At 38.0% G+C, this 26,345-nt stretch overlaps 1 protein-coding gene, 1 long non-coding RNA gene and 1 other non-coding gene across 3 annotated transcripts; all 3 read right to left on the bottom strand.

The window, feature by feature from the left end:
- Window positions 1-626: 626 nt before the first annotated feature.
- Window positions 627-1,786, bottom strand: LOC127123767 (uncharacterized). The gene is made up of 2 exons (XR_007803602.1): window positions 1,601-1,786; window positions 627-951 (listed from the first exon to the last, which is right to left on the bottom strand). It is a non-coding gene; the product is annotated as an uncharacterized LOC127123767 (long non-coding RNA).
- Window positions 1,787-7,625: 5,839 nt separating this feature from the next.
- Window positions 7,626-7,732, bottom strand: LOC127117013 (small nucleolar RNA R71). The gene has a single exon (XR_007801776.1). It is a non-coding gene; the product is annotated as a small nucleolar RNA R71 (small nucleolar RNA).
- A 7,786-nt stretch (window positions 7,733-15,518) lies between these two features.
- Window positions 15,519-16,187, bottom strand: LOC127087216 (uncharacterized). The gene has a single exon (XM_051028080.1). The coding sequence runs from the start codon at window positions 16,185-16,187 to the stop codon at window positions 15,519-15,521; it is 669 nt and encodes a 222-aa protein (XP_050884037.1).
- Between the last annotated feature and the right edge of the window lie 10,158 nt (window positions 16,188-26,345).

The following is a 26,345-nucleotide window of genomic DNA, read 5'->3' as shown; positions in this document are numbered from 1 at the left end:
CATCTCCCTCATTTAAACCAAATCTTCATTTATTTGAACCAAACAGACATTAAATTTATGTCAGCCTCATCATAAATTATCCTGTAATGGGTTGTTTGATATCTGTAAATCATACTCAGATTTTCTAATTTATGTTGATTTCAGATTTTTAGGAATATTTTATTTGAGTTTTTCAATAAACCAACATGAAATTGGTAAGCTCTAACTAACAAGATGGAATAGAGGCCATAAAATTGTCCGAACACATGATTATTTATATGATAATAGTTGACAAAGAAAAGGTTGTTGAGTATCAAGTGCTATTTGAATCCCAAGATGAGAAACCTAAGGCTTATTATGAAAGCATGATAAGGAGACATAGGAAATCTAAGGCTTATTGAATCACCAAAGTGGAAAGGCTGCAAAGGTCTCTTTCAAGCCTTACGTTTTTAAAATAGGAAGAAGGTAGTTTAAACCCACTTTTACCACGTTGACATGAAATTTGTCTAATATCTAGATCATATTCCCCCCTCAGACAAGTCAAGATGGTCAGGCAAAGCAAAGGTTTTGAGTCACATTCGCCAAATAGGCTATCAGAAATCATGATTTAACGTGACATAATGATTAAAGGCAATTTGAGGCACAAATAAAAAGATCAAATTATGCGCTAATATCAGCCATAAGAACATAAATAAACATATCAGTCATTATACCAAACAAAACCAGTACTCGCATTAGTACCACAAAACACTCAAAATAAATTGACTTAGAACAATACAGCTAAGTTTTATCTATATCTATAGAGAATCTTCCTGCCAACCAAACTTCAAGATCATTAAACCAGATCGGGATAAGATGACCCAAAGCAGGTATTAAGCAGGATGGAAAGGTCTCCATCTGATGCACCTACTTAGATCTCTGTCTCATCTTTCGGCGCTTCCTCTTCAACCTCCTCATGCGCTTCTTCTTCCACTGAAAGAACAAAACAGAGTTAAACTATTATGAAAAAAAATCTACGAAAAACCACCACAATAGGACATAAATACAAAATACAAACACAAAACAAAGCAATGTTAATGGCTTTTACATACAAAAATGAATACTCTATTTAACCATATTCTAACCCTGGAAAATCTGAGTCCATATGAGATAACCTGTTTTGCAGACCTTTAAAAGACGGCCCTAACACCAAATGTATGTAGCATGACATTGATGGGTAACGTGGTGAAATATCAATTATTCTAGGATTGTAAAAGAAGATTTATAATCTGCTAATATAAAAGCATAACAAGAAAATCAAATCCAAACAGGGACAAATCAATTTTAAAAACTTATTTTTAAGCCCAAAATTATCATCACAAAACATAAGCTTGTATCATTCGCAACAACATTACTGATTCACAAATTATTCATCAAAGGGGGAATTACAGTGAAAGTATACATATCAAACATTATAGAGCAGATTGAATAATCCTAATTCCAGGAAACTTAAACCAAATTATAAAAATGTCTAATCCCCAAAATTCATTGAACATGTAGAAAATAAATAAATTAAAAAATTATGTATAACAAAATTGTTGATTGGGAAACAACAAGAATCAATCAAAGAAATATTATTTACCTTCGCTCTCATGTTTGGTGATGAACGTTACTCTTTGAAGCTCCTTTGAACGATGGCGATTTTCAGCAGCAGAATATGAATGAATCTGAGAAATGAAAACCCTCGTTTGGGTATTTATAGTGCTGCGTTTCGTAAAACGCGGAGCCCTAATTAACTTATTATATGGGTCGGGTTATGAACCGGAGCCCAATCTTTTGTTGAACATATGAGAGCCAATTGGTAATTAATTGGAAATGATATTAAATATTTTTTTTATTTCTCCTATTTTGAGAAAATTAAAAATCAAAACCTATTTTTTAATAACGAGCTTAGCATTAAGAAATTTAAATTTTTTATAAAACTGTTTTTATATAATTCAACAAATAGAAATTAGTTTTAAATTTTTTAGCTATGTAAAAAATTTAAATTCAAAACCAATTTATCTGTCATTTTTTATATTTTCTAAAAGAAAGAAAATGTCTGATATTATAATTTAAAGAAAATAAATTATATAAATAAGTACATTTCTATAATTATGAAATTAATGTGATATTTATAGATAAAAATTATAGTAATAAAAATATTTACTGTGACACCTTAAATTTTAAAATAATATATTTGATATTTATCGATATTTAAAGTGTTCATGACTAAACGAAGTTATAAATATTTAAATATTTTTGAAGATAAATTGTATTACATGGCATTTATCATACTACAAATGATTCTGAATAATTAAATCAACTTTACAACACGGTATTGAGTATTTAGAATCTTTTAATGCGAAAAAAGAAAATAATTTCAAAAATAAAAAGAAATATGTTGATATGATATCATCTAAATAGCTAATTTCTTCCAATCTTAAACTTTAATACTCATTAACATGTATTTACAGCAATTTTATAAATACATGGTCAAGGCAAACAAACACAAACATGAACGGTTAAATTTCAAAAAATATGTAATATTATAAAATAAGTGAGAAAAACATGTAAATTATTAAGTAAACATTGTATCACATTTAATAGAGATTATCAATATCAAATATCTATATAATTTATAATGCCAAAGTATAAACATTCTCAAATCGAGGCAATATCAAGACAACTTTAATACAATTTAATTAATATAGAACATTGATGTAAATCACATAAATCATGAAGTTGAATCTCAATCCAAATAATGATATGCATCCTCTTAGACTTTCTTCTTTTTCTTTGGTATCATTCTATTATGCAGAGAGTCATGTTTCTCTCAATGATATTGTATTACACTCGTAATGAAAATAAAATGTGTTTCTCTCGATTGATATTGCATTTGTGTAATATTTCTCTCAAGTGTATTGTAGCATGTGGTCACTTCTCTCTGGTGATAATGTTGTTGGGTGAGAGTATGAATAAAAAACGGTATAGAGATAAGCTAAATAGACCTTCCAAACATTCTTTTGTTGAAAAAATAGTTTGAAATTTTTTTTATCAGAGTTTCAAAACTAATTTGATCTTGCATGGTGGATGCAAGCTTTAGCGTAAAATATATTATGCTTATAGATTGGAATTGATACGTAATGATTTAAATAATTCACAGTATAGTAAATATCAAAATCTCAAATTCAGCCAAATGTACAAACAAATTAATGTATTGAATACTTGCTAAAATTACACAAGATGTGTGATTTTTACAACACCACAACTATATATGTTCTACAACCACGATTTTCAAATTAATCTACAACAAGAGAAAGTTGATTTTCAAATTCAAACAAAATCTACACCTTTACAATAAATCGTTACCAACAGAAATACTAATGGGATGCAATTTCTAGAAAGCAATAAGGAACAATCTAATCATGTAATTATCTATGAAAATTAAAAAGGAGAGAGAGAGAGAGAGAGAGAGTATATTGTGATCTATATTAGTTCAGTGCATTCTGTTGGAACAAAATTGATTTGTCTCATAACCTGTCGTACCCCTAATTTTGACCACTTTCTTAGCTATCTCTGAGTTTAGATTACTGACATGTTCAAAACTCCTTACAGGCTATCTGGTCAATCCAAAGACTTAAAAAGTTAAAGGGGAACCCTTTTGACTTCTTATTCTCCCCTAAGGAGTTTGATCTTACATTAGGGTTTAATTGCTATTTTAGAGTTTTTTCAGGGTGTAGTTTAATTTGTCAAGCTAACATATCATTGTATTAACTACTTAGAAAAACATATAGTTTGCAATCTATTAGAAAATACCGGTTAAAGTCATTTGGTCATTTGTTTAGTTAAGTAATTAGGCTAGAAAAATTATTAATTATTATTGACTAGGATGATATTTTAATTAGTGAACTATCTAAGTTTAAAATAGTTAAGATTGTTTCAAGGTTATTGAGATATTTAGATCGTTATCATATATGTTTGCCAAAGGTATTTTATTTTAAATAATTGAAATAGCATAATTGCTAGAATAGCATGTGTAAGGAGTTGTGAGTGTGAGAGGGCATGAGTCTGAATATTATGTTTCTTATTTTTAGTATTTTTTCCCTTTTATTTATTTTACTTTATTTCTAACTTTTCTATTCATTTTCAAAATTACAAAAAATCACAAAAATAATATTTTTTATTATTTAATTATTAATTTTCGTATTTTTATTTAAAACATATTTTAAAATATTATTTTTCCATTAAAATCATGGTTTTATGAATAAAATCTCAAAAAATCAAAAAATATCAAAAAAATTATTATTATTAGGGAATTAACTTATTTTTATTTATTTGAAATATTTTTCCATCTAAATTCACCCAGTCATAAATCCATCAAGATTCATTGACTTGGGCTTTAAGAAATTGAGAAAATCAGGTTAAATTAAAATATTTCTAAACAATTCAATTTAATTTAATTTTTTTGACCTAATTTTACCTATAAATAGTACTCACTTTTCACATTTTGGACCATCCACAATTTACAAATCATACCCTAAAAAGTTGTTGTTCTTTACACTGAAGAACAACAACAACTAAACTCTAAACCTTCAATATCCATTCAAGAAAAAGGGGAAAAAAGAACCTTATATCGAAAGAGAAGGGAGAAAAACACAAAGAAAAGGGAAAGAAATGGAGTAGGAAGCAGCTTAAATTGGTCACGACGCTCTAGGTTAGTAACCATGACTACTACTACTTTTATAACTCTGAATATTGTGGTTGCACTGTCTGATTTTTTTTATTTCTTCTGCATATCTATTTTGTTTTTATTTTGATCTTTGCATGATCCATGATTGTGTTTATTTGTCTGTTTCAACGATTTTGTTTTAAAAAGTTAGTTGTGATTTAACAAAAATAGAAGAAATATAAAGGATTCATAAAAATTAATTAATAAAAAAGAAAAATACTTTCTTCTTGATACTCCACATTCTCACAAATTTCATCCACTATTAACCTTACAATCAAACTTTGAATCTGCCAATAACTATAAAAATCGTGGAAACAAGAAATAACAATAACAAACCCAAAACACCATTGTTTCATTGTAAATTTACAACTCAATAACACCTTATAGTAATCATATAACACAAGCTTAAAACAAAAATTCTTAAAGCAACCGACGTTAACGGCAAACAGAATAAAAAACACATAAATGGATTTTATTTAGTCATTTAATTTAATATTTACTAAAAATACTAAAAGTACAAAAAAAAATATAATTTGGGTATTTGAATTATTGTTAGGGACTAATTCTAGAATAATTATGCATATTGAAATTAGGGATTACTTTTTAAATGGGTTAATATAAATAATATAAAATTATAGGGATAATTATGGGATTGAAATTTGGGATAAAAAAAATTAGGGATAAAGGATAATACTTGAGTTTGTATAATTGATCACACTGAATTACACCGTGTTTTTTACTCAGATTTCACATGTTTATTAGGACTTTATTATCATTTTGTTTGTATTATGCTCTCTTTTCTATTGTTTTCAGATATTTAGCACTTTCGGACTCTTTTGGAAGAAACGAAGCAAAAAAGGCCTAAAATTAAGGTTTTTCGGCGAAATTACACACATGGCGTTGCACATGGCAGCCGCTATAGGAGAAGCCATGAGTCATCAGTCCTCAACTAGGAGGTAACCTCCATGTTCCCATGATCCACCCCATTTACACACATGGCGGGCGCCATGAAGGGATGACGGACGTCACCTTTGGAAGTCACGTTCCCACTAAGGGGAAGTTGGAGGGCACCATGGTCTTTGCAAGCTACTGAAAACCTCTATAAATAGCTCGTTCCATTTCGTTTTCTAATTATCCAACTTAGTTTTACAACACTAAGCATATATTTATCATTTGTAATAACGATAATCCGTCACATCGGGGGGGTTATCGCATCTTAGTGAGATTGAGTTGGGTCACTTCGAGTTGTTGTTATCTTTAGCTTCAGGAGTCAGAGGTTTATTTTTGTACCAGATTTAAAGTCCTCCATTTGGAGCAGGTTCTTATTTATCACTTTATTTATTTATTTCCCGCATCGCTTTTATTTTATTTATTTCTTGCATCACTTTTATTTTATTTATTTCCCGCACTCGCTTTACTTTATTTATTTTCCGCACTCGCTTTACTTTATTTATTTCCCGCATCGCTTTACTTTATTTATTTTTCGCACTCGCTTTGCTTTATTTATTTTCCGCACTCGCTTTACTTTATTTACTTTACGCACTTTACTCGCTCTCCACGCCTCACATTCTAAAACAAACTTTTCATCATGATTAACACTGTTGTGTTCGTTTGTGTTACCATGTCTGGCTAAATCTTTTAAAGGTTAGAATGTAAGGATCGCGGTTAAAGTAATGTTTCACATATTAAAATCTGTAGAAATACTTTAAAGGCTGTTTTGATTTTTAACTTTAGTTTTCTAAAACAAACTTGGTTAGTTTTAACTATTCGAGGAGTGCGAAAGCATCCTGGCTTAGTAACTAGGAACTTTTATCACTTTAAGGAAAAACTATTTTTGAAACTGTTTTCGGACGCGTTGATAGATTTAAAATCAGGAAACTCTTTGGGTAAACTTTCCAAATCAAAATCACTTTTCAACTAAGTTTACGAGTCTCATTTTTTAAAAATAGGTTTACTACTTTAGCATTATGCGCACCTTTTATAAGTGACAATAAAATGCCTTAATTTAAGGGTAAACTCGGTTCTGAATACGCAAAAGCGATAGTTCTTGTTAAATGGATTCTTTTTAAGAGTAGAAAATATTGCCTCATAAGTAGTTCTATTTAGACAATTGAAACATCACTTAACTGACGTGAAATACATTCAACCTGTCTTTACCTACATTTATTATTTACCGTTATTTTGCAAACCCAATATCTCTTTTATACCGTCTTAGATAAACATCGTAATGATAGTAATCGATAGATTGACGATTGGTCTCTATGGGATCGATATTCTTTTATATTACTTTGACGTAATTCGTGCACTTGCGAATCGACACGATCAAGTTTTGGGTGTCGTTGCCGGGGACCAACTTCGTCAAATTTCGTACCCTGTTGTTACACTGTATAGACTAAGGCATTACTAGCCGGTAAATGCGAAGAACCTGTAGTACCAAAAATTTAGTAGATCCTTTAGCGGAACCCGAATGTTATACTCGTACACGCCTCTTACTCATCCAAATTAAGAAAGTTATGGCTGAGAATCGCGATAGGAGACCTCTTAAGGAATTCGCCTAACCCTCTGATAAGGAACCTAGTTCGAGTATAGTAAACCCCCTTATTCCTGCTAACAATTTCGAACTAAAACCGTCTTTATTGCAATTAGTGCAACAAAACCAATACGCGGGTCTCGCTACCGAGAACCCGAATCAACATTTAAAAGTTTTTATCCAACTAGCCGACACCTTTAAATCTAACGGCACTTCACCCGATGCGATCCGTTTAAGATTATTTCCTTTCTCCCTCAGGGATACAGCACGTTCATGGCTAGATTCACTTCCAACTAATTCAATAACTACCTGGGAAGACATTAGGAGAGTATTCCTTGCTAGATATTTCCCTCTAGTAAGACTGTTATTCTTCGAAACCAAATAACTAGATTTGCTCAAAACCAAGGAGAATCGCTTTTTGAAGCTTGGGAGAGATATAAAGAGCTATTAAGAGTCTGTCCACACCATGGCATAGAACAATGGTTGATCATTATACCTTCTACAATGGACTCCATTATAACACCGAGATGAGCATCGACGTTGCCGCTGGTGGCGCGCTGATGAACAAACCTTATCTAGAAGCTTGTGACCTAATTGAGGATATGGCCCAAACCCATTACCAATGGGGAACTGAACGAGCATCAATAGAGAAAAAGGAGACCCAAGGTGGAATACATGAGGTAAGCTTTCTAGACATGATGCAGGCAAAAATGGACGTTTTAGCCCTTAGGATTGAAGATATGGCTACAAACACTAACACCGTAGCAGTAGTCCACACAGAGTGCGAACTCCGTGGATCTAAAAGACACGAATCGGCAGAGTGTAACCTTTTGAACGAACTGAATACCGACCAAGTGAATTACGCCCAAGGTAACCCATTTTCAAACACTTACAACCCTGGATGGAAGAATCATCCAAATTTCTCCTATAAAAACCAGAACCCTCTCCAAAATCATGCACCTCAGAGACCGCAAGGTTATCAAGCCCCAAAACCAAACCAACCTATGCAACTTGTGCCCCAGAAGTCTAACCTTGAGAAGATCATAGAGAGCTTCATATCGGGTCAGACTCAGCAAAATAAAGAATTCCTAAACCATAACATTCACGTAAACGAACTTATAACGCAATTAGGAACCAAGGTTGATCAGATAATCACTCACAACAAGATGCTTGAAACCCAGATCTCACAGGTAGCACAAAACCAAGCCCCACAAACTACACCTGGAGGCCAATTTCCTGGACAACCTCAACCAAACCCTTGAGGGCAAGCTAACGCTATCTCGTTACAATTGAAAAGAGGACAGACTCACCAAACATGTATGGAGATAAAGTACCACCGTAACAGAGAATAAGAATCACAAGAATGAGTCAACAGGTGCAATGATGCAATAATGAAATTATATGAGTGTATATGTATATGTATATGTATATGTGTAGATGATGATTATGCTGAAAAAATGATCTCAAAGAATACAAAATGTCACAAATTTAAATCATCAATACAATTCTTGGCCAATCCACAAAAGAGGGAAACAACTGCTAGAGAAGAGAGATCAACATCCCAAAGGCTTAACCCTAGCAGGGGAAGAAAATAGGAGATCTGTTGAGTAAACTGCTACTAATTCTGCGGGGAATTTTAGGTCAACACCATATCAAATGGGAGACAAACTTGTGGGGGAACAAACGCAGATAGCTGCTCAGAAACCAGGAGGAAACCCTATCTGGGAGCGAATTTGATAACGACTGGTGAAGAAACCAAAGTTCTGCCAGAATCCTGAAAACTGTTGCAACGAAATGTCCGCATTCCGCTGGAGAACAAATATAAACTCGATTGGGGAATAGATACCAACTCAGCTGAGGACAACGGAGAATTAACCTTCCGGGGAAATCAACAAACGTCGAGTGCTGAACAATGTTGTCGGGGATGAAAGAGAAATCACACCTACTGCTTGGGGAGAACCAATGATGCTCCACACTTAGGGCTTTAGTGCTTTCGAACCGATGTTGATATTCCTTTTAAATGAAATCGATTGTTTAAAATTAATGCTTTTATATGTTTAAGAAAATATGATTTTGATTAAAATTTTAATTTTGAAAATGATCATAATAAAATTTAAAACTATTTGGCTGAATTAAATAAGAGTAGAAACAATTGGATAAAAGCACAACTTTATTTAATAGAATGGTAGTCTGTAAATTATAAGACTACATAGATGTTTACAAAGTTGAAAATGGTAATTTACATGGAAAAAAGGTTATATTGAATACAATGATCACTAATCCTTCTATCAATTCTTGATATCCATTGTGCTCTTGGCCTCTCTATCGGGGATGATGAATCAAAACTGACCGTTGTGCTCAAGAACCTCTTCAAATCTGAAGATCAGCAAGATGCAATTACTTGCCATAATCCCTAATTTTTGCATAAATTTCCCCAAGGTGAGGTGCTCAATTTATCGGGATAAATCTTTCTCTTTTATGTCTCTAATTTTTTCCTAGATCGCCCTTTCAGGTTTTCAATCCATCGAGACGCTCATTTTTGCATAAGCCGCCCTTTCGGGTTTTCAACTTAGCGAGTTGTTCTTTTCTTTTTAGGCGAAGTATTTCTTGACTGCATCTGCGTTCACAGGACGAGTGAACTCTTCACCATCCATAGTTGTAAGAATCAAAGTGCCGTCTAAAAAGGCTCTCTTGACAACATATGGGCCTTCATAATTAGGAGTCCATTTGCCCCTAGAATATGGTTTGAAAGACAGGATCTTCTTGAGCACAAGGTCACCTTCTCTGAAAACACGAGGTATTACCTTTTTATCAAAAGCTTTCTTTATTCTCTGCTGATATAACTGACCATGAGACATGTGTTTACTAGTGATTTCTGATAAACAACCGCTAGTCTTCCAATATTATATATTTTTGGTAACTTACAGGATCGACTAGATTGATCCTAGGACATGTGTCTCAAAAACTATTATTACGATGATTTGACTCATGGTTAAGTTCGTTTCTGGGTTATGAACAACGAACAATATTTTGACAATAATTCTAAATGAAATTTATGACTTTATGAATAAAGAGTAAAGGACGATAACTTTGTAGGTAAGTGTGTTTAAAGATAACGAAAGTACTTGGAAAAGGTGAAGATAAGTGACTTGAAGTAAATGTTTTAAGTTTTGAGAAAGTACTGGAAATGAAAACTTGGGGAAATGTAAATGCAAAGGTAAAAATGATGATAAAATACTGAAAATAAGGGCAATTCGACAAAAGAAAAGACAGTGAATAATTTTAATTTAAATGACTTGCATGAAATAGATAACATGAACGAAATTATGGTGTTCTTCATACATACATTTTCAGCATAAAACTCTTTTCTCTCGCTCTGGTACTTTGAGTATTTTTGTGAATTTATGTATATCTGTTTGAACACCCCTGAAATTTAAAACTAAGACCCCTATTTATAACAATTTGACCCTAACGACCTCTACACAGATGACTGCCACATTCGACATTTTCAAGCGTTGCATGTCTCAGATGTTTTCACGTGTTGGCCTGGCGAAACTGCTTCGTTTAAATTTCAAATCTTTCCCGCTTGAAGCTTTGACTCTGTCAAAACGCCTACGTCGAAGAGAGCTTTGTGGAGATCCAAAAATCTTCTAAGTCTCAGGCTTCAACAATAAAGATTTGTTCACCCAAGAAAAGATTTCAACAAATAGCTTCGACACAACCATTTTTATTTATTCTTCAAAACGTAACACTTCCAAAGAACTTCAACTATTTGTCGAAATCTCCAGTTAACAAATTGCCTCCAATAAATGTCTATTTCGAATCAATATAGAAATGGGCATTTTTTGCAATCACCAGATTTCGACCAGAGACCTTTCATAGACCTAAAAGTCCATATTTGTCAGTTAATCATGATTAACTTTTTCAAAACGTCTCATCAAACGTGTGCGCAGTTATTTGTCATCATGAATTTCAACTTCCAAGAATAATGAACAGTAATCCCTGTACCCTTTTCTCAGAAAAACCACCATGTGGCCCACTACCCTGGCAAAGTGTAACCAGTCAGCTTTGTAGGTTAACATTATAAAAGCTCACTTGTCATTTCTTTCTTTCTTTTTACAAAAAATTTCAACCTAAGTTCATCTTCTAAAACTTCTCTGAAAACGTTTCTTCTTCCCTAAAACCCTAATCCTTCAAAATCTCCAAAAACCCACAACAATGTCTTCTGATAAACATCAAAAGCAATCAAAGAACATCAAAGGTGTTGGATCCTCAAAAAGTTCTGCTTCTCAGAACATTCCAACTAGCACAACCATAACTGTTGGGGATCGGGAGTACATCACTGTTCCAAAACTTATGAAAGAACAAAAAGCAATTTTGCTTCTCAGGTAATGGTTCCTTCCTTACTTTCTGGAAATGTTTTAGGGTTTTTAGGCCCATTAGTTTCTGAAGAACATTTAGAGAAATGTGCGAAGTTTTTTCCCTGTTATCATAATACCAAACCCATAGCCAACAAAACTGTTTCCTCCATAAATAATGAGGATCTAGTCCAAAGAGAGGCTTTTCAACTGGATTTTATCACTGATAGTTTCAGACCCTTTCGGTCTTGTCCAACTCTAGACAAATCCTATCTAGCTTGGTTAATGAAAGTTGAGAAGAAGAAAGCTTCATTTTGGAAAGAATTGGGTATTTTTTATCTAATTCAGATGTCGAAGCTGGGGTTTAGTTACTGCCAGCCTTTATTATTATCCAGCCTATATTTCTGGGATAGCACATATAACACCTTTCGACGTAGCTGCCATTTTTGGACTTCCTCCGACAGGAGAAACCTTCGACCCCTACCAAGACTGCGAAAACTTGATTAACTTCAACGTCAAGAACGCTTCGTTCAGTACTTATATTAATCTGTATCACGCTGATGGGGAAGAAGTTTCTGACATAGAACATATAGCATTCTTAGGTCTATGGTTGTCCAAGTTCTTCTTTTGCTGTAAATCTCTGCAAGTTGCAAAGAGATTTTCAACACTTGCTAACCAATTGCATGTTGGTCGAAGAGTGTGTTTAAGTGAACTCTTATTGGCTAGTTTGTATGAAAGTTTAGGATCGGCTAGTGCTAAGTTAAAGGAGTATGAAGCTGGTACCAACTTATTACTATCTGGGCCTTATTGGCTTCTTCAATTGTGGCTCAATGCTACTTTCGAATCCTTTTTGCCAACACAAGGAAACATTGACGAAAGTGCCCCAGAGATAATAAATCGAAGCATTGAGGGCACCAGACTCCTTCAACTGACTCCAGCGGATGATGTTGACAACTTACAAACTTCCCTCACCAAATACACCTTGATGTTCTCGAAGCGTCACCATTTCTTTCCTTCGATGGCTCCTTTTGCCAGTCGAACCCATGGTCCTTCCTGGTTTACTGCTTCGCTTGGAGATGTTGTGAAGAACGCCAACACAGAGATCGAAGATATATGGCGTGCCTTTCTCTTCCCAAGGCTGCTTGTTTCTAGGATCCTGCCAGTAAAGAGCCATGTGCGTCTGTTGGCTTATCAACCTAATTTTGTCTCTCGACAATTTGGGTTGTGTCAACTTATTCATGTTTCTTTATTCAAACGAAAGCGCGAGATCTGCTGTGCAGGGACTGAATGAAACGCCCGAGACATTGCAATCCACGAAGAATTCCATGCAAACTTTGCTGAATTCCAATTAATAGCCTACCAACCGTCGTTCTACTCCACCAATGGTTTTGCCACTTAGTGGACAGATTTCTATTCCAAGAATATGTTTTCTACTGCTGAAATCAAAGAACGTCTAACGAAGGCCTTTTCATCTTTGCAGGAAAATGTCCACAAGGGTAAGCTTACTCACTCTGAAGAAATCCAAGCATTCCAAAAGTACTTTGAAACTGTCTATGACCCAACGAACCTTGTTGGAACCGTTTGTGACGCAGTGCCAATTTTAAAAGAAAAATTTGAAAAGCAAATTTCCAAAAGAAAATCTCTCAAAGTTGTAAAACCTGAATTGAAATATGATTTGGCCTTTGAGTGCGAACCACCCAAATTTCCAAATTTACCCAGTGCAGATTTTGCTTTGTCATTTTTCCCCCTTACCCAAACTGGTTCACATGTGGGGACATTTTTAAAATACTAAAAAATGACCAACAAAAACCTGCTAAAAAAGTAGTTGCAACCAAACATACCTTAGACAGTTTCAAAGGCTTTCTTCACTTCGACTTAGCTGCAGTGGGAATTACTTCTCCGATATGTGAAGGTGTGGAATGTTTGGATTTCTTGGTTTTACAACTCCCTTTCGTTTTTTTGCCAATCTTTTAAACATTTTCATGTTTCGACTAGCTCACATCCTTCTTTAGCTGTCGAAAGGAAGGTGGCGAAGAAAGAGAAGCCTGTGGCGAAGGCTAGTTCGAATACTGCTTCTAAGCCAACTACCTCTTCAAGCCAGGGAGTGCCTTCTGGTGCTGCTCCAGAAAAAACGAAGAAGAGTTCAAAGGTATTACATCAAATAACTTCTTTATCTCTTTCGTATTTTTCTAACTATTTATAATTTTCTTTTTCAGGGTAGTGGCAGGCCTCCTTTGACGCCCGAGAAAAGAAAAGTCTCCACTGCTAATGTAATTCTTGTCAAAGACGATGAAGAAGATACTCCTCCAACTCCACTTAAGTAAAAACAGAAGAAGAATAAGGCAACAGTTGCCCCTTACCAAGCAAATAAACAACAAGGTGTCAAAACCAACATTCTCCCTCCTCTTCCAAAGGAAACTCCATCCCATCCCTCTGGTGGCGCAGCGCTGGAGCACATTGGGAGCAATGCTTCCAACCCTGAGGCTCAACAGGTAGACTTCGACCTTGGGTGTTTTATCTTTCGACAAACTCATACTTTATTCTAACACTTTTTTTTCAGGACAAACCCACCACTCCTCTCATTTCTACCGCCAATCAGAGTGATCCTTCGAGCGGCATGAATCCATCTCCTCCTCCGACAATCAGCGGTGTTGTCCAAAACAAAGGATCTTCAACTGGAGCCCAAAATCTCGAAGCAGATAACACCCAAAATGAACAAGGAACCTCTTCTCCTGGTGAAGATGGTAAAAGAGATTCGAAGCATGTTGACGAGAAGGACTCAACAGAGAAAGAAGACTCTGAGGATACTCCTAGTAATTCTCTTGCAATAGTTATGTTCCCTTCAAATGATGCTGGTGAGGATGATCAGGATTCTGATGAGATTGAGGGGTACTTTCAGGAAGATGAAGACATGAATGTGGGAGAAGCTGACCTGAAGGAAATCAAACTAGAACTGGTGACGCCAACGTCGACACGATCCCAAATCCAATTAAAGTTCGACCATCCATCATCCAGACTTCTCCTATATCGCTCATTGAGGAGGAGAAAAAAGCTTTAAAACAAAAAGATCCCCTCAAGTATGTAAGGTTAATGATGGCTCAAAGAGAATCTTCTTCAGAGCAAAGCATTTCTGGAGCTTCGACCCATTCTGGTGCTAGTGCAAACAAAGCATCTTATGACGAGCTCCTTCAGCAGGCGAAGAAGGCAGTTTTTGATGTAGATCTCTTTGAAGAATTAAGGAATAATGCGGGAGCGAGCTTTGGCATAAAGAAGCTGATAAGCAAGATTAACATCATTGCTTGCCCCACTAATATAGGTGAAGCCCTTATCGACATTCATAACCTCATTGACCAAGTTTGTGCTGAATACCATATGGAGGTGGATGCCAAAGCAAAGCTTCTATCAACTGAAAAAGCTCAAGCCACTGAGTTTGACAATGCCCTTCGAACTTCACAAGCTTCTGAGGAGTTAGCCGCTTCCAGAAAATCAGCCCAAGCAGAATTCGACACTTATACTGCTTCGATACGACTTTGGGAATCTCATATTGCAGAATTGCAGAAGAAGATTTCTGATGCTAAGGCGAAGCAGGCTGTTATCCAAGGCTTGGATAATATTGAAGCTGATGATCTGGCGAAGCAGAGCGTAGATCACGTCGAAAAGGCTACTGCTATGAATGAAGATATTGCACACCTCAGAGGGATTCAAGCGGTTGTTCAGTACAAGGTTGGCTTGGCGAAGAAAAAGTATGATCGAATGAGGGCCACTATTCCTTTTTGATTTCCACCTGTATTTGTTCTATTCGACTCTTGTTCATTTGTAATTTGATTAAGACGAAAGCCATTTTGGCAAAGTTTGGAGTTTAAATATCTTCACCATTTTGGCCATGATAGTTCTTTACTTACTATGTTGTTATGATTTTAACTTCATGCACAAATGGTTTATACTTCTTTAAGTATTTCCCATTTACTTTTAGGATTCTTTGATCCTCTGTTAGTTCTTCTATTTCGTATGCATTATTTGAAAAGGCTTTTAGAATTCGAAAAGGTCTTTCCCAATGTGGAGACCATTTTCCTAATGCTTTATTCTTTCGATCCATAGGTAATATAACTTTCCAAACTAAATCATTCATAATGAAGGTTTTACCTTTGACCCTCTTATTGTATGCCCTTGCTACCCTCTCCTTTTGTCTTCTTAATACTTCTAACGCATGCAACCTTTCTTCGTCCAAATCCACCAGCTCATTTATTATCATTTCCCAGTATAAGTCAGATGGAATTTCTCCTTGTCTTTGGATTCTCATTGATTGCAAGTAGATTTCGACAGGTAATACTGCATCATGTCCAAATGTAAGTTGGAAAGGTGTAGTGTTAGTAGCTTCTTTAGGGGAGGTTCGACAAGCCCAAAGCGCTTGATCTAAAGTTTTGTGCCAATTTTTTGGCTTCTTTCCTACATGTTTTTTGATTAAACCAATTATTACTTTATTGGCTGCTTCGACTTGCCCATTGGCTTGAGCATAATAGGGTGTGGATGTTAATAATTTGAAACCCATCTCCTTTGCAAACTCTTGCATCTTTCGACCAGTAAAAACTGATCCTTGATCTGTTGTTATACTTTCTGGGATTCCAAATCTATATAATATTTGCCTTTGAATGAATTCGATAACAGTTTCTTGATCCACATTTACTAAAGGTACTGCTTCGACCCATTTAGTGAAATAGTCAATTCCTACAAGTATGTACCTTTGACCTTTGGATGAATTGGGTCGAATTTCCCCAATTAGATCTAATGCTCACCCTCTGAAAGGCCAAGGCTTAATAATTGTATGAAACTCACTTGCAGGAGCATGTTGAATTCCTGCATGTATTTGACATTCTTGGCAACCCTTAGCAAACTCTATACAATCTTTTAACATGGTGGGCCAATACATTCCATATCTGAAAAGCAACCATTTCATCTTATGGCCTGCCTAGTGTGCTCCACAGGCTCCACTATGTACATTAGATAATGCCAAGTAAGCTTCATTTTCTCCTTTAGAGATCCTTACGAATGGTCATGATCAGTGATAGAATATTTACCTCTTGTGACGACTGAAACCTTTGGTGCAGATCTCTTGTGACGATCAAAACCTTTGATGCAAATCCACGAAGCGATCACGAACGTTGAATGATGACAATGTCTCTACTCAGTCCACACGAACGGATTCCTTCAATCTCAGTGCTAGCTGGTACGAGTGAAGGCTTTGAGTGAGAGAGAGAGAGTGATAGAAAATGAAAATAATGCAACCGCAAATTTTTGCTTCTGCACAAGGGTTCTATTTATAGAACCACTTGTGTGGGCTTCAAGCTAAAAGCCCACTTAAGTGTATTTTGGCCCATATCTTATAATATGCCCAAAATCACTTAAGCCCATGGTACCTTACCATATTTCGTATTCTACTCAAGTACACCGTACCTTACGATGTTCTATAATTCACTTAAGGGCACCGTACCTTATGGTATTCCTTAGTTACTCTATCTCTCATCAATCCGTCCTTTGTGTGTGACCCTGTAGGTTTTCGCGACGTTGGCAATTATATTAAATTACGCATTTAACATAATAAACAGTGAGCGGTATCTAGCAACACATCACTGCTACCCAAGACACGAAAATGTCATGTGATCTGACAAAACCATCTGTGATAATAATTATGTGTATAATTACCCTTTTGCCCTTATGTCTATATTGAACACAAGGCATAGACCGTGTCATCCTTGTCCAGTTCAATATTGGGCCCATAGACATTTATCCTGTTACGCAGGATGGGCAAATTCCATCTAGGTCACTCATGTCCCTTAGCATGCTTCGTGGAGTACCCATCAACTGTCTTTATGGTTATCCAGTTACGGACAACGTTGGATCAACAATAAAGCACTCGACTCTACATCTAGGGTCCATAGTGGTTTCAGGTCGAAGAGTGGTATACACCATTATCACCATGAGAATAACTTATGACACTTTGCATAACTTTCTATATAGTATTCTCATAGCGGGTCAATCCGGTATAAATATTACTCTTAATATTCATACCTATGTTTAAGACTTGATAACTCTTTATCCATGATCCATGAGATGTGATCATCAGTCTACAAACATAATAGTCTTAATGCTTTAATGTTATCCCACTTCACACTAAAGCTCGACTACGGATACTTTAAGAATAGTGTCCTTATGTTTAATGTGATCTCATGATTAAGTCATACTTGATACATTAAACAGACTAGCTATTCTAGGGACTTTATTAAACAAACGTAATAAAGAAAAAGCCTTTTATTATTAATAAATAATTCGATACAAGTACCAAAAGTATTGGCCTTTAGGGCTTACACCAACAGCAGGAGCATGTTGAATTCCTGCATGTATTTGACATTCTTGGCAACCCTTAGCAAACTCTATACAATCTTTTAACATGGTGGGCCAATACATTCCATATCTGAAAAGCAACCATTTCATCTTATGGCCTGCCTAGTGTGCTCCACAGGCTCCACTATGTACACTAGATAATGCCAAGTAAGCTTCGTTTTCTCCTAAACATTTCAACAGGATCCCTTCAGGGGTTTTCTTGAATAATTCATTCCCCATCAAAACATAAGATAAATCCATGTACTTAGTTTTTCTTTCTGTATCTGTCGAAGGGTCCTTAAGATAATTAATAATTGGATTCCTCCGATTTGTATCTATTAAGGTATCAATGGTCAGTACCTCAAACTCCTTTTTGTTAGCATATCCTAACTGAGTGCTTTCCAAATATGTCGGAGACAATCTGGCAGCCATTGCCTTTCCTCTTACTTCGACAAGTTCTTCTAGCTTCTCTTTTGAAATTCTATACCCTGAAGCTATTTGTGTTAAGTCATTAGTTTCTTGGTTTTTTATTCTAGGGACATGTTTTATGTCGATATATTCGAATTTTTTGAGTAACCTATTTGCAATGACGAAGTACATAATCAAATTTTCTTTTATACATTTGTACTCCTTCGTCAGTTGCTTGATTACTAATTTTGAGTCTCCTTTAATTTCGACCCTAGTTGCCCCCAATTCCAACAAAGCCTCAAGTCCTGCAATAAGGGCTTCATATTCTGCTTCGTTGTTAGAACAAAGGGGACCTTCAATTCTATATTTGAGTTTTGTTGGAATTCTGTCAAGAGAAATTAACATGATCCCAACTCCACTTCCATCCTTATGAGTGGAACCGTCGAAGAATAATCTCTGACACCAAAGAAAGAACAACCAGACATTTACCGATGACTGGAGTGAGACTCGATGTTTACCGACATCGCCAGATGATGTTTACCGACACCAAAAAAAGAACAACCAGACATTTACCGATGACTGGAGTGAGACTCGATGTTTACCGACATCGAAAGATGATGTTTACCGACACCAAAGAAAGAACAACCAGACATTTACCGATGACTGGAGTGACTCTCGATGTTTACCGACATCGCAAGATGATGTTTACCGACATCAAAACAAAGGACGACCAGACATTTATCGATGACTGGGATGACATCTACATATGTCAAGGCAAGGCTAAATACTTGCTGGGGATCTCATTGGGGAGAATCAACCTTGAATGCTGTCTGTCAAGAGTAACTGTAGCAAATGTGCCGCACAGATGTTGAACAATGATCCGTCTCTGCCGGGGATATGGTTTGATTAGGCTTAACACATGAATGCATATGTTTGAATTTTTCTATGGCGTAATGCTCCATATTGAATGGAAATGCTACGCGGTTTTGAGGATGCAATGATTACTACATGCAAGATGCAAAATGATGAAAACTCCTGTTGGGGAGCAAACGGATCGCTCTGCTGAGTACACAATTCTGAATAGATTCTCCAACTCTGTGGGGAGACGCACTGCCGGGGGTGCCTTGCTGATCTGATACTCTAAGGACGACAGAGAAACCAACTCAACTGGAAAGTCTCTGGCTGGGGAATAACACTGCTGCTGGAGAAAGGATCCCACCGGGGACAACCTTCACCGAATCCAATCCACTTGGGGACTCTGCTAGGGAAACAACCAATGCTCACCTCTGCTGAGGATATCGGCCAATCTACAGGTAGGATAAACTCTATTGGGGATAATTTTCACCGACCCTGATCCACTTGGGGAACTCGCTGGGGAAAACCATCAACACAAACCTCTGCTGGGGAGATCTGCTAGGGGAAAACATTCACAACCCTGATGGGGAAAGGCATTCACAACCCTGTTGAGGATTACAATACTTCATACCCGACTGCTGAGGAACAAACTACTCACTGATACCTCCGCTGGGGATACAACATCCTTCAGACTCAGTGGGGACTAACAGCCTTCAGACTAGCTAGGGACAAAATAGCCTTTGTACCTGCTGATGAGGGACACACTACCCACAGACGCCTCTGCCGGGGAAGAACAGTTATAATAGCTTTTAGACTTGCTTGGGGAAACAACCACTTCCAAGCCTGCTAGGGAAATATCCTCAATCCTGCTGAGGAATCCCTGATCTTGACTATGCTGGGTAGTCAAGTCCTGAACTTGCTTCATCTGCTGGGGAAGATCCCCATCCTCTCACATTACAGGACAATGCTGACGACATCCCTGAACAAACCGTGGCTTATCTGCTTCAGCCAGGAACTAAAGGTGATAACCTGCAACCAACAAGATATACATGCCCCAGGGGATTGCATGGACAAGATACACTCAAGTGTACTCAACATTCAAAATGATTTTCAAATGTTTTATCTTTCTGCACGTTATTGTCTAGCCTTCATGTTTTTATATGCAATGTTTATCAAAAATTCGGACGTTTTTGCAAATAAAACAGTAAAAATAAAAACAAGAGAGCAATTTATCTGAATAACGACTTTTATTGATTGAAAATGGGCCTGAAAAGGCAAATACATCAGGAAGCAATTCCTAGGAAGAGGTAATTGCGCACAAAAGGAACATAAACTATCCTAATGGCAATGTGAACACGGCATCCACTATTTCCCAATTCTGTTATGACTCACAGATCCTCAACTTTCTCCCCAAATTCCTTGCTTTCTGAGAAGAATGACTGGACCAATCCTATCCTTCAAGATGGTAGACACTGAAGCGCAATGAAGTACAGATAACTCAGACTGTAGCCTTCGCTTTAATCCCTCTTTTGCCTGGATCGCCCTTTCGGGTTTTCAATCCACCGGGATACCCATTTTTGCCTAAGCCGCCCTTGCGGGTTTTCGACTTACCGGGTGTACATATTCTTTTCATTCTTTATCCCTAACTTTTGCCCGAACCTTTTTTCTCTTTTTTCTTGGTTCGCCGGGATGCCCTTTTTTGCCTGGACTCTTTTGTTTTTTTCGTCCAGCGGGTCAATTTATGCGAAGTATTTTTTGACTACATCTGAGTTAACAGGGGACTGAAAATCTTCACCATCCATAGTTGTAAGCATCAAGGCTCCACCGGAGAAGACCTTCTTTACAACATATGGACCTTCATAATTCGGAGTCCACTTGCCCCTGTTGTCTGTACCGGGAGGAAGGATCCTCTTCAAAACTAAATCACCAGTCTGATAGCTTCGAGGACGCACTTTTTGATCAAAGGCTCTCTTCATCCTTCTCTGATACAACTGCCCATGACACACAGCCGCTAACTGCCTCTCTTCGATAAGGCTCAACTCGTTAAACCTTGTTCGAATCCACTCAGCTTCGTCTAGCTTGACGTCCAACAAGACCCTCAGAGAAGGAATCTCCACTTCAACAGGTAGGACCGCTTCCATACCATACACAAGGGAGTAAGGGGTTGCCCCGGTCGACGTACGTAATGAGGTACGGTACCCATGCAAAGCGAAAGGCAGCATCTCATGCCAATCCTTGTACGTTACGACCATCTTCTGCACAATCTTCTTAATATTCTTGTTTGCCGCCTCTACAACACCATTCATCTTTGGTCTGTAAGGAGAAGAATTGTGATGTTCAATCTTGAAATCTTTGCAAAGCTCCTTCATCATCTTATTATTGAGATTCGAACCATTATCAGTGATGATTCTCTCGGGAACCCCATAACGACAGATGATTTCCTTCTTGATGAACCGGGCAACCACTTGTTTTGTAACATTAGCATAGGAAGCTGCTTCCACCCACTTGGTGAAGTAGTCAATCGCAACCAGGATGAAGCGATGTCCATTAGAAGCAGTAGGCTCAATCTTCCCAATCATGTTAATGCCCCACATCGCGAATGGCCAAGGCGAATTCATGACATTCAGAAGGCTTGGTGGTACATGCACCTTATCAGTATAAATCTGGCATTTATGGCACTTCCGAGCGTACTTGAAACAATCGGATTCCATAGTCATCTAGTAATAACCGGCTCTTAACAATTTCTTCGACATTGCATGACCACCAGCATGGGTACCAAAAGATCCTTCGTGCACTTCTTGCATCAACATGTCTGCTTCGTGTCTATCCACGCATCTGAGCAGAACCATGTCAAAGTTCCTCTTGTACAGCACATCATCCTGATTCAAATAAAAGCTTCCAGCTAGCCTTCTCAGGGTTTTCTTGCCATTCTTTGACGCTCCTTCAGGATACTCCTGGCTCTTGAGGAAATTCTTGATGTCAAATTACCACGGCTTCTTATCCACAACAGACTCGGCTGCAAACACATACGCAGGCCTCTCGAGTCGATTCACCGCAACATGTGGCACATGATTCCACCAATGAACTTTGATCATAGAAGACAAAGTAGCCAAGGCGTCAGCCATCTGATTCTCATCTCGGGGGACACAATATAACTTCACCTTCTTGAAGAAAGTCAAGATCCTTCTGGTGTAATCTCTGTAAGGAATTAAATGCGGCTGATGAGTATTCCAATCTCCATTGACTTGGTTAATCACTAGAGCGGAATCTCCATAAATGTCCAGAGTTTTGATCCTTAGATCGATGGCTTCTTCAATCCCCATGATACAAGCCTCATACTCACCTTCGTTGTTGGTCACGTCAAAAGTCAATCTGGCAGAAAAAGGTATATGAGCACCTTTAGGATTGATAAGCACAGCCCCAACACCGTTGCCATTCATATTCACAGCCCCATCAAACATCAATGTCCACTTGTCATCAGGATCCGGTCCTTCCTCGACAAGAGGCTCTTCACAATCTTTCATCTTAAGATACATGATGTCTTCATCAGGGAATTCAAACATCATCGGCTGATAATCATCAATCGGTTGCTCGGCAAGGTAGTCTGACAGAATACTACCTTTGATGGCCTTCTGTGACGTGTACTGGATATCATACTCTGTTAAGATCATCTGCCAACGAGCAACACGTCCGGTGAGAGCCGGCTTCTCAAAGATGTACTTCACTGGATCCATCTTAGAAATCAATAAGGTAGTATGGTTCAACATATACTGCCTCAGTCGGCGAGCAGCCCAGGCCAAAGCACAACAAGTTTCCTCGAGCTGCGAATATTTTATTTCACAGTCGGTAAACTTTTTGCTAAGGTAGTATATGGCATGCTCTTTTCGACCAGACTCGTCATGCTGTCCCAATACACACCCCATCGAGTTCTCAGTCACTGACAGGTACATTATTAGAGGCCTCCCAGGAACTAGAGGTACAAGGATTGGAGGTTTCTGTAAATACTCTTTTATCTTATCAAAAGCTTTTTGACAGTCATCATTCCACCTGATTGCTTGATTCTTCCTTAGCAATTTGAATATCGGTTCACACGTGGCAGTTAGGTGAGATACAAACCGTGCAATGTAGTCCAATCTCCCTAAAAACCCACGAACCTGCTTTTCTGTTTTCAGTTCAGGCATTTCTTGTATAGCTTTTACTTTCGCTGGATCAACCTCAATCCCTTTCTCACTGACAATGAAACCTAACAGCTTCCCGGATCTCACCCCAAACGTACACTTGTTTGGATTCAGCCTCAGTTTGAACTTTCTCAGCCTTTCAAACAATTTCTGCAAATTTACCAGGTGCTCCTCTTCTGTCTACGACTTCGCAATCATATCATCCACGTACACTTCAATCTCTTTGTGCATCATGTCATGAAAGAGAGTCGTCATAGCCCTCTGACAGGTAGCACCGACATTCTTCAGCCCAAATGGCATCACCTTATAGCAGAACGTGCCCCAAGGTGTAATGAATGTCGTCTTTTCCATGTCTTCTGGCGCCATCTTGATCTGATTATAGCCAGAGAATCCGTCCATGAAAGAGAAAACCGAGGATTGAGCAGTATTATCAACCAATACATTAATGTGAGGTAATGGGAAGTCATCTTTTGGACTTGCTCTGTTTAGATCCCGGTAATCGACACACATCCTGACTTTGCCATCCTTCTTCGGCACGGGAACGATGTTGGCCACCCACGGGGGATAATTGGTCACTGCCAGAAAACCCGCATCCAACTGCTTCTGAACTTCTTCCTTGATCTTGACAGCCATATCAGGACTAGTTCTACGAAGCTTCTGCTTTACCGAAGGACAATCTTCTCTGAGAGGTAGCCTATGTACCACAATATCTGTATCCAGCCCAGGCATATCTTGATACGACCAGGCGAATATCTCTACATATTCTCTTAGCATCTCAATCAGCCCTCTCTTGACATCTTCCTTCAAAGCAGCCCCGATCTTGATCTCTCTTCTGGCGTCCTCAGTACTAAGGTTGATAATCTCCAACTCCTCCTGATGAGGTTGGATGATCCTTTCCTCCTGCTTCAATAATCTGACCAGTTCTTTAGGGAGTTCACAATCTTCCTCACTCTCCTCTTCAACTTGGTAGATGGGATTATTGAAATCATACTGAGCCATAACAGAACTGTTTATAGTGGAGTCCGTAAGATCAATTCTGCATGTTTAATGCTTTATTTTAGAAAAAAGAGTTCAAGAAAGTCACAAAAACAAAAACATTGCTATTTTTATTTTTTTGAAAATGAAAAATAAAAACAGAAAGACAGGGATCACGAAATTGTTTGCAAAACGTCCTTTATTAATGATATCATTGAAAAACATGATGAGGCCCTACAATGAACCACTACGCCTTGGGCAGAACGTAGGGTTTTATGCAAAATGAAAAACAAAAGAAAATTACTCTGTTTGAAGAGTAACTTGGACCACTTCTTCTGTTGTCCAATTGTTGATCGACTCCCTTGGAGCACAAGGGCGAACCCAGTTGTTCAGATCACAGTCATTGTCACTGTCTTCACTACCGGCTGCAAAGACGTCGCCATGATTCATCAGCCCAGCGCTGGTGAAGGTACTCGGCCCTTTCTGCTCACCCTGCTCCGCCTGCAGAGGTTGATAACCAATACCGAACTTGTCTTCTTTGACGGGCAAGTCCACCATCTTGCCCTAGCCTTCTGCATTGCCTGAGTTGACAACCTCCACAGCCTGTTTGTAGGATGCAATTGAGGCACTTGGCTTCTTCTGCTCAGCAAAAGCCACCCTCTCAAGAGCAACGGTCTCAAACGCCTGGCACAGAGTTTCATGGATCTCGCCATCCACCTCCACATACTTGAAAGAGGATAAATGACTCACCAGAATGTCCTCCTCGCCGCACACGGTCACAATCTGACCGTTCCAGACATACTTCAGCTTTTGATGGAGAGTTGATGAAACTGCTCCAGCCCCATGTATCCAGGGACGCCCCAATAAACAACTATATGCTGGCTGGATGTCCATCACATAGAAGACAATATCAAATACCTCCGGGCCAATCTTCACTAGCAACGTGACTTCACCAAAAACAGACCGTTTGGATCCGTCAAAAGCACGAACAATAAGATCACTCGGAGTGAGGACAACCCCTTCAACATCTATCTTGCTCAGAATCTTCGTGGGCAGCACATTCAAAGACGAGCCAGTATCCACCAACACATGAGACAACACTGCACCCTTGCACTCCATGGTGATATGCAAGGCTTTATTATGGTTGCGACCTTCAGGTGTCAGATCCAAGTCTGTGAACCCCAAATCATGCGTTGTACTGACATTAGCAATAACACCCTCAAGTTGGTTGACAGAAATCTCCTGAGGCACGTAAGCCAGATTCAACATTTTTAGCAAGGCATTACGGTGTGCCTCAGAGCACAACAACAGAGAAAGGATAGAAATCTTGGACGGAGTTTGATTCAGCTGATCTACAATCTTGTAGTCACTCTTCTTAATAATCTTCATAAACTCCTCCACGTCTTTCTCGAACGAACCCTCAGGCGCCTCCCTCTGTACAGGTTCTTCATCAACCACAGCTTGTTTACCCTTTGCTTTGGCAAGAGCCTCATCATTGTTGTCTCTCAAGGGCTGTGGTGCAAACAGACGACCGCTTCTGGTAAACCCTCCAGGACCCCCTACATTATCCACAATTGGACCAACAATCACAGAAGCTCTACTCGGCAAACCAATAGTTACAGGAGCTTGATTCATCGGTCTGATCTGACTTTCTGCCCTTCGGCTGCTGCGGTAGGCATTATCATACTTCCAAGGCACAACCCTACTGTTCTCAACAGGCCTTCTGCCAGACACAGCATCAGTAGTGGGAGCACTGACAGTTACTGGAGCAGAAATGGTAACAGGAGTACCAACGGTCACTGGTGCATTAACAACTCTCTGGCCACGTCCCTCTGACGGTTTGAAATAAATGGTGACAGTTGACACCACCTCACGATCTTTCACAGCCCTAGCAAACTGCAAACAACCCTCGTTAATCAAGCCCTGGATACCAT

The sequence above is a fragment of the Lathyrus oleraceus genome, chromosome 1 (genome assembly GCF_024323335.1).
Source record: "Lathyrus oleraceus cultivar Zhongwan6 chromosome 1, CAAS_Psat_ZW6_1.0, whole genome shotgun sequence".
In the NCBI taxonomy this organism is placed as follows: domain Eukaryota; kingdom Viridiplantae; phylum Streptophyta; class Magnoliopsida; order Fabales; family Fabaceae; genus Lathyrus; species Lathyrus oleraceus.
Note: the sequence above shows the minus strand (reverse complement) of the source record. Positions and strands in the feature narration are given on the sequence as shown.

Excerpts from the sequence above, each read along its gene's own strand:
- LOC127087216 (XM_051028080.1), bottom strand. The coding sequence starts at position 16,187 with ATGCAAGAGTTTGCAAAGGAGATGGGTTTCAAATTATTAACATCCACA.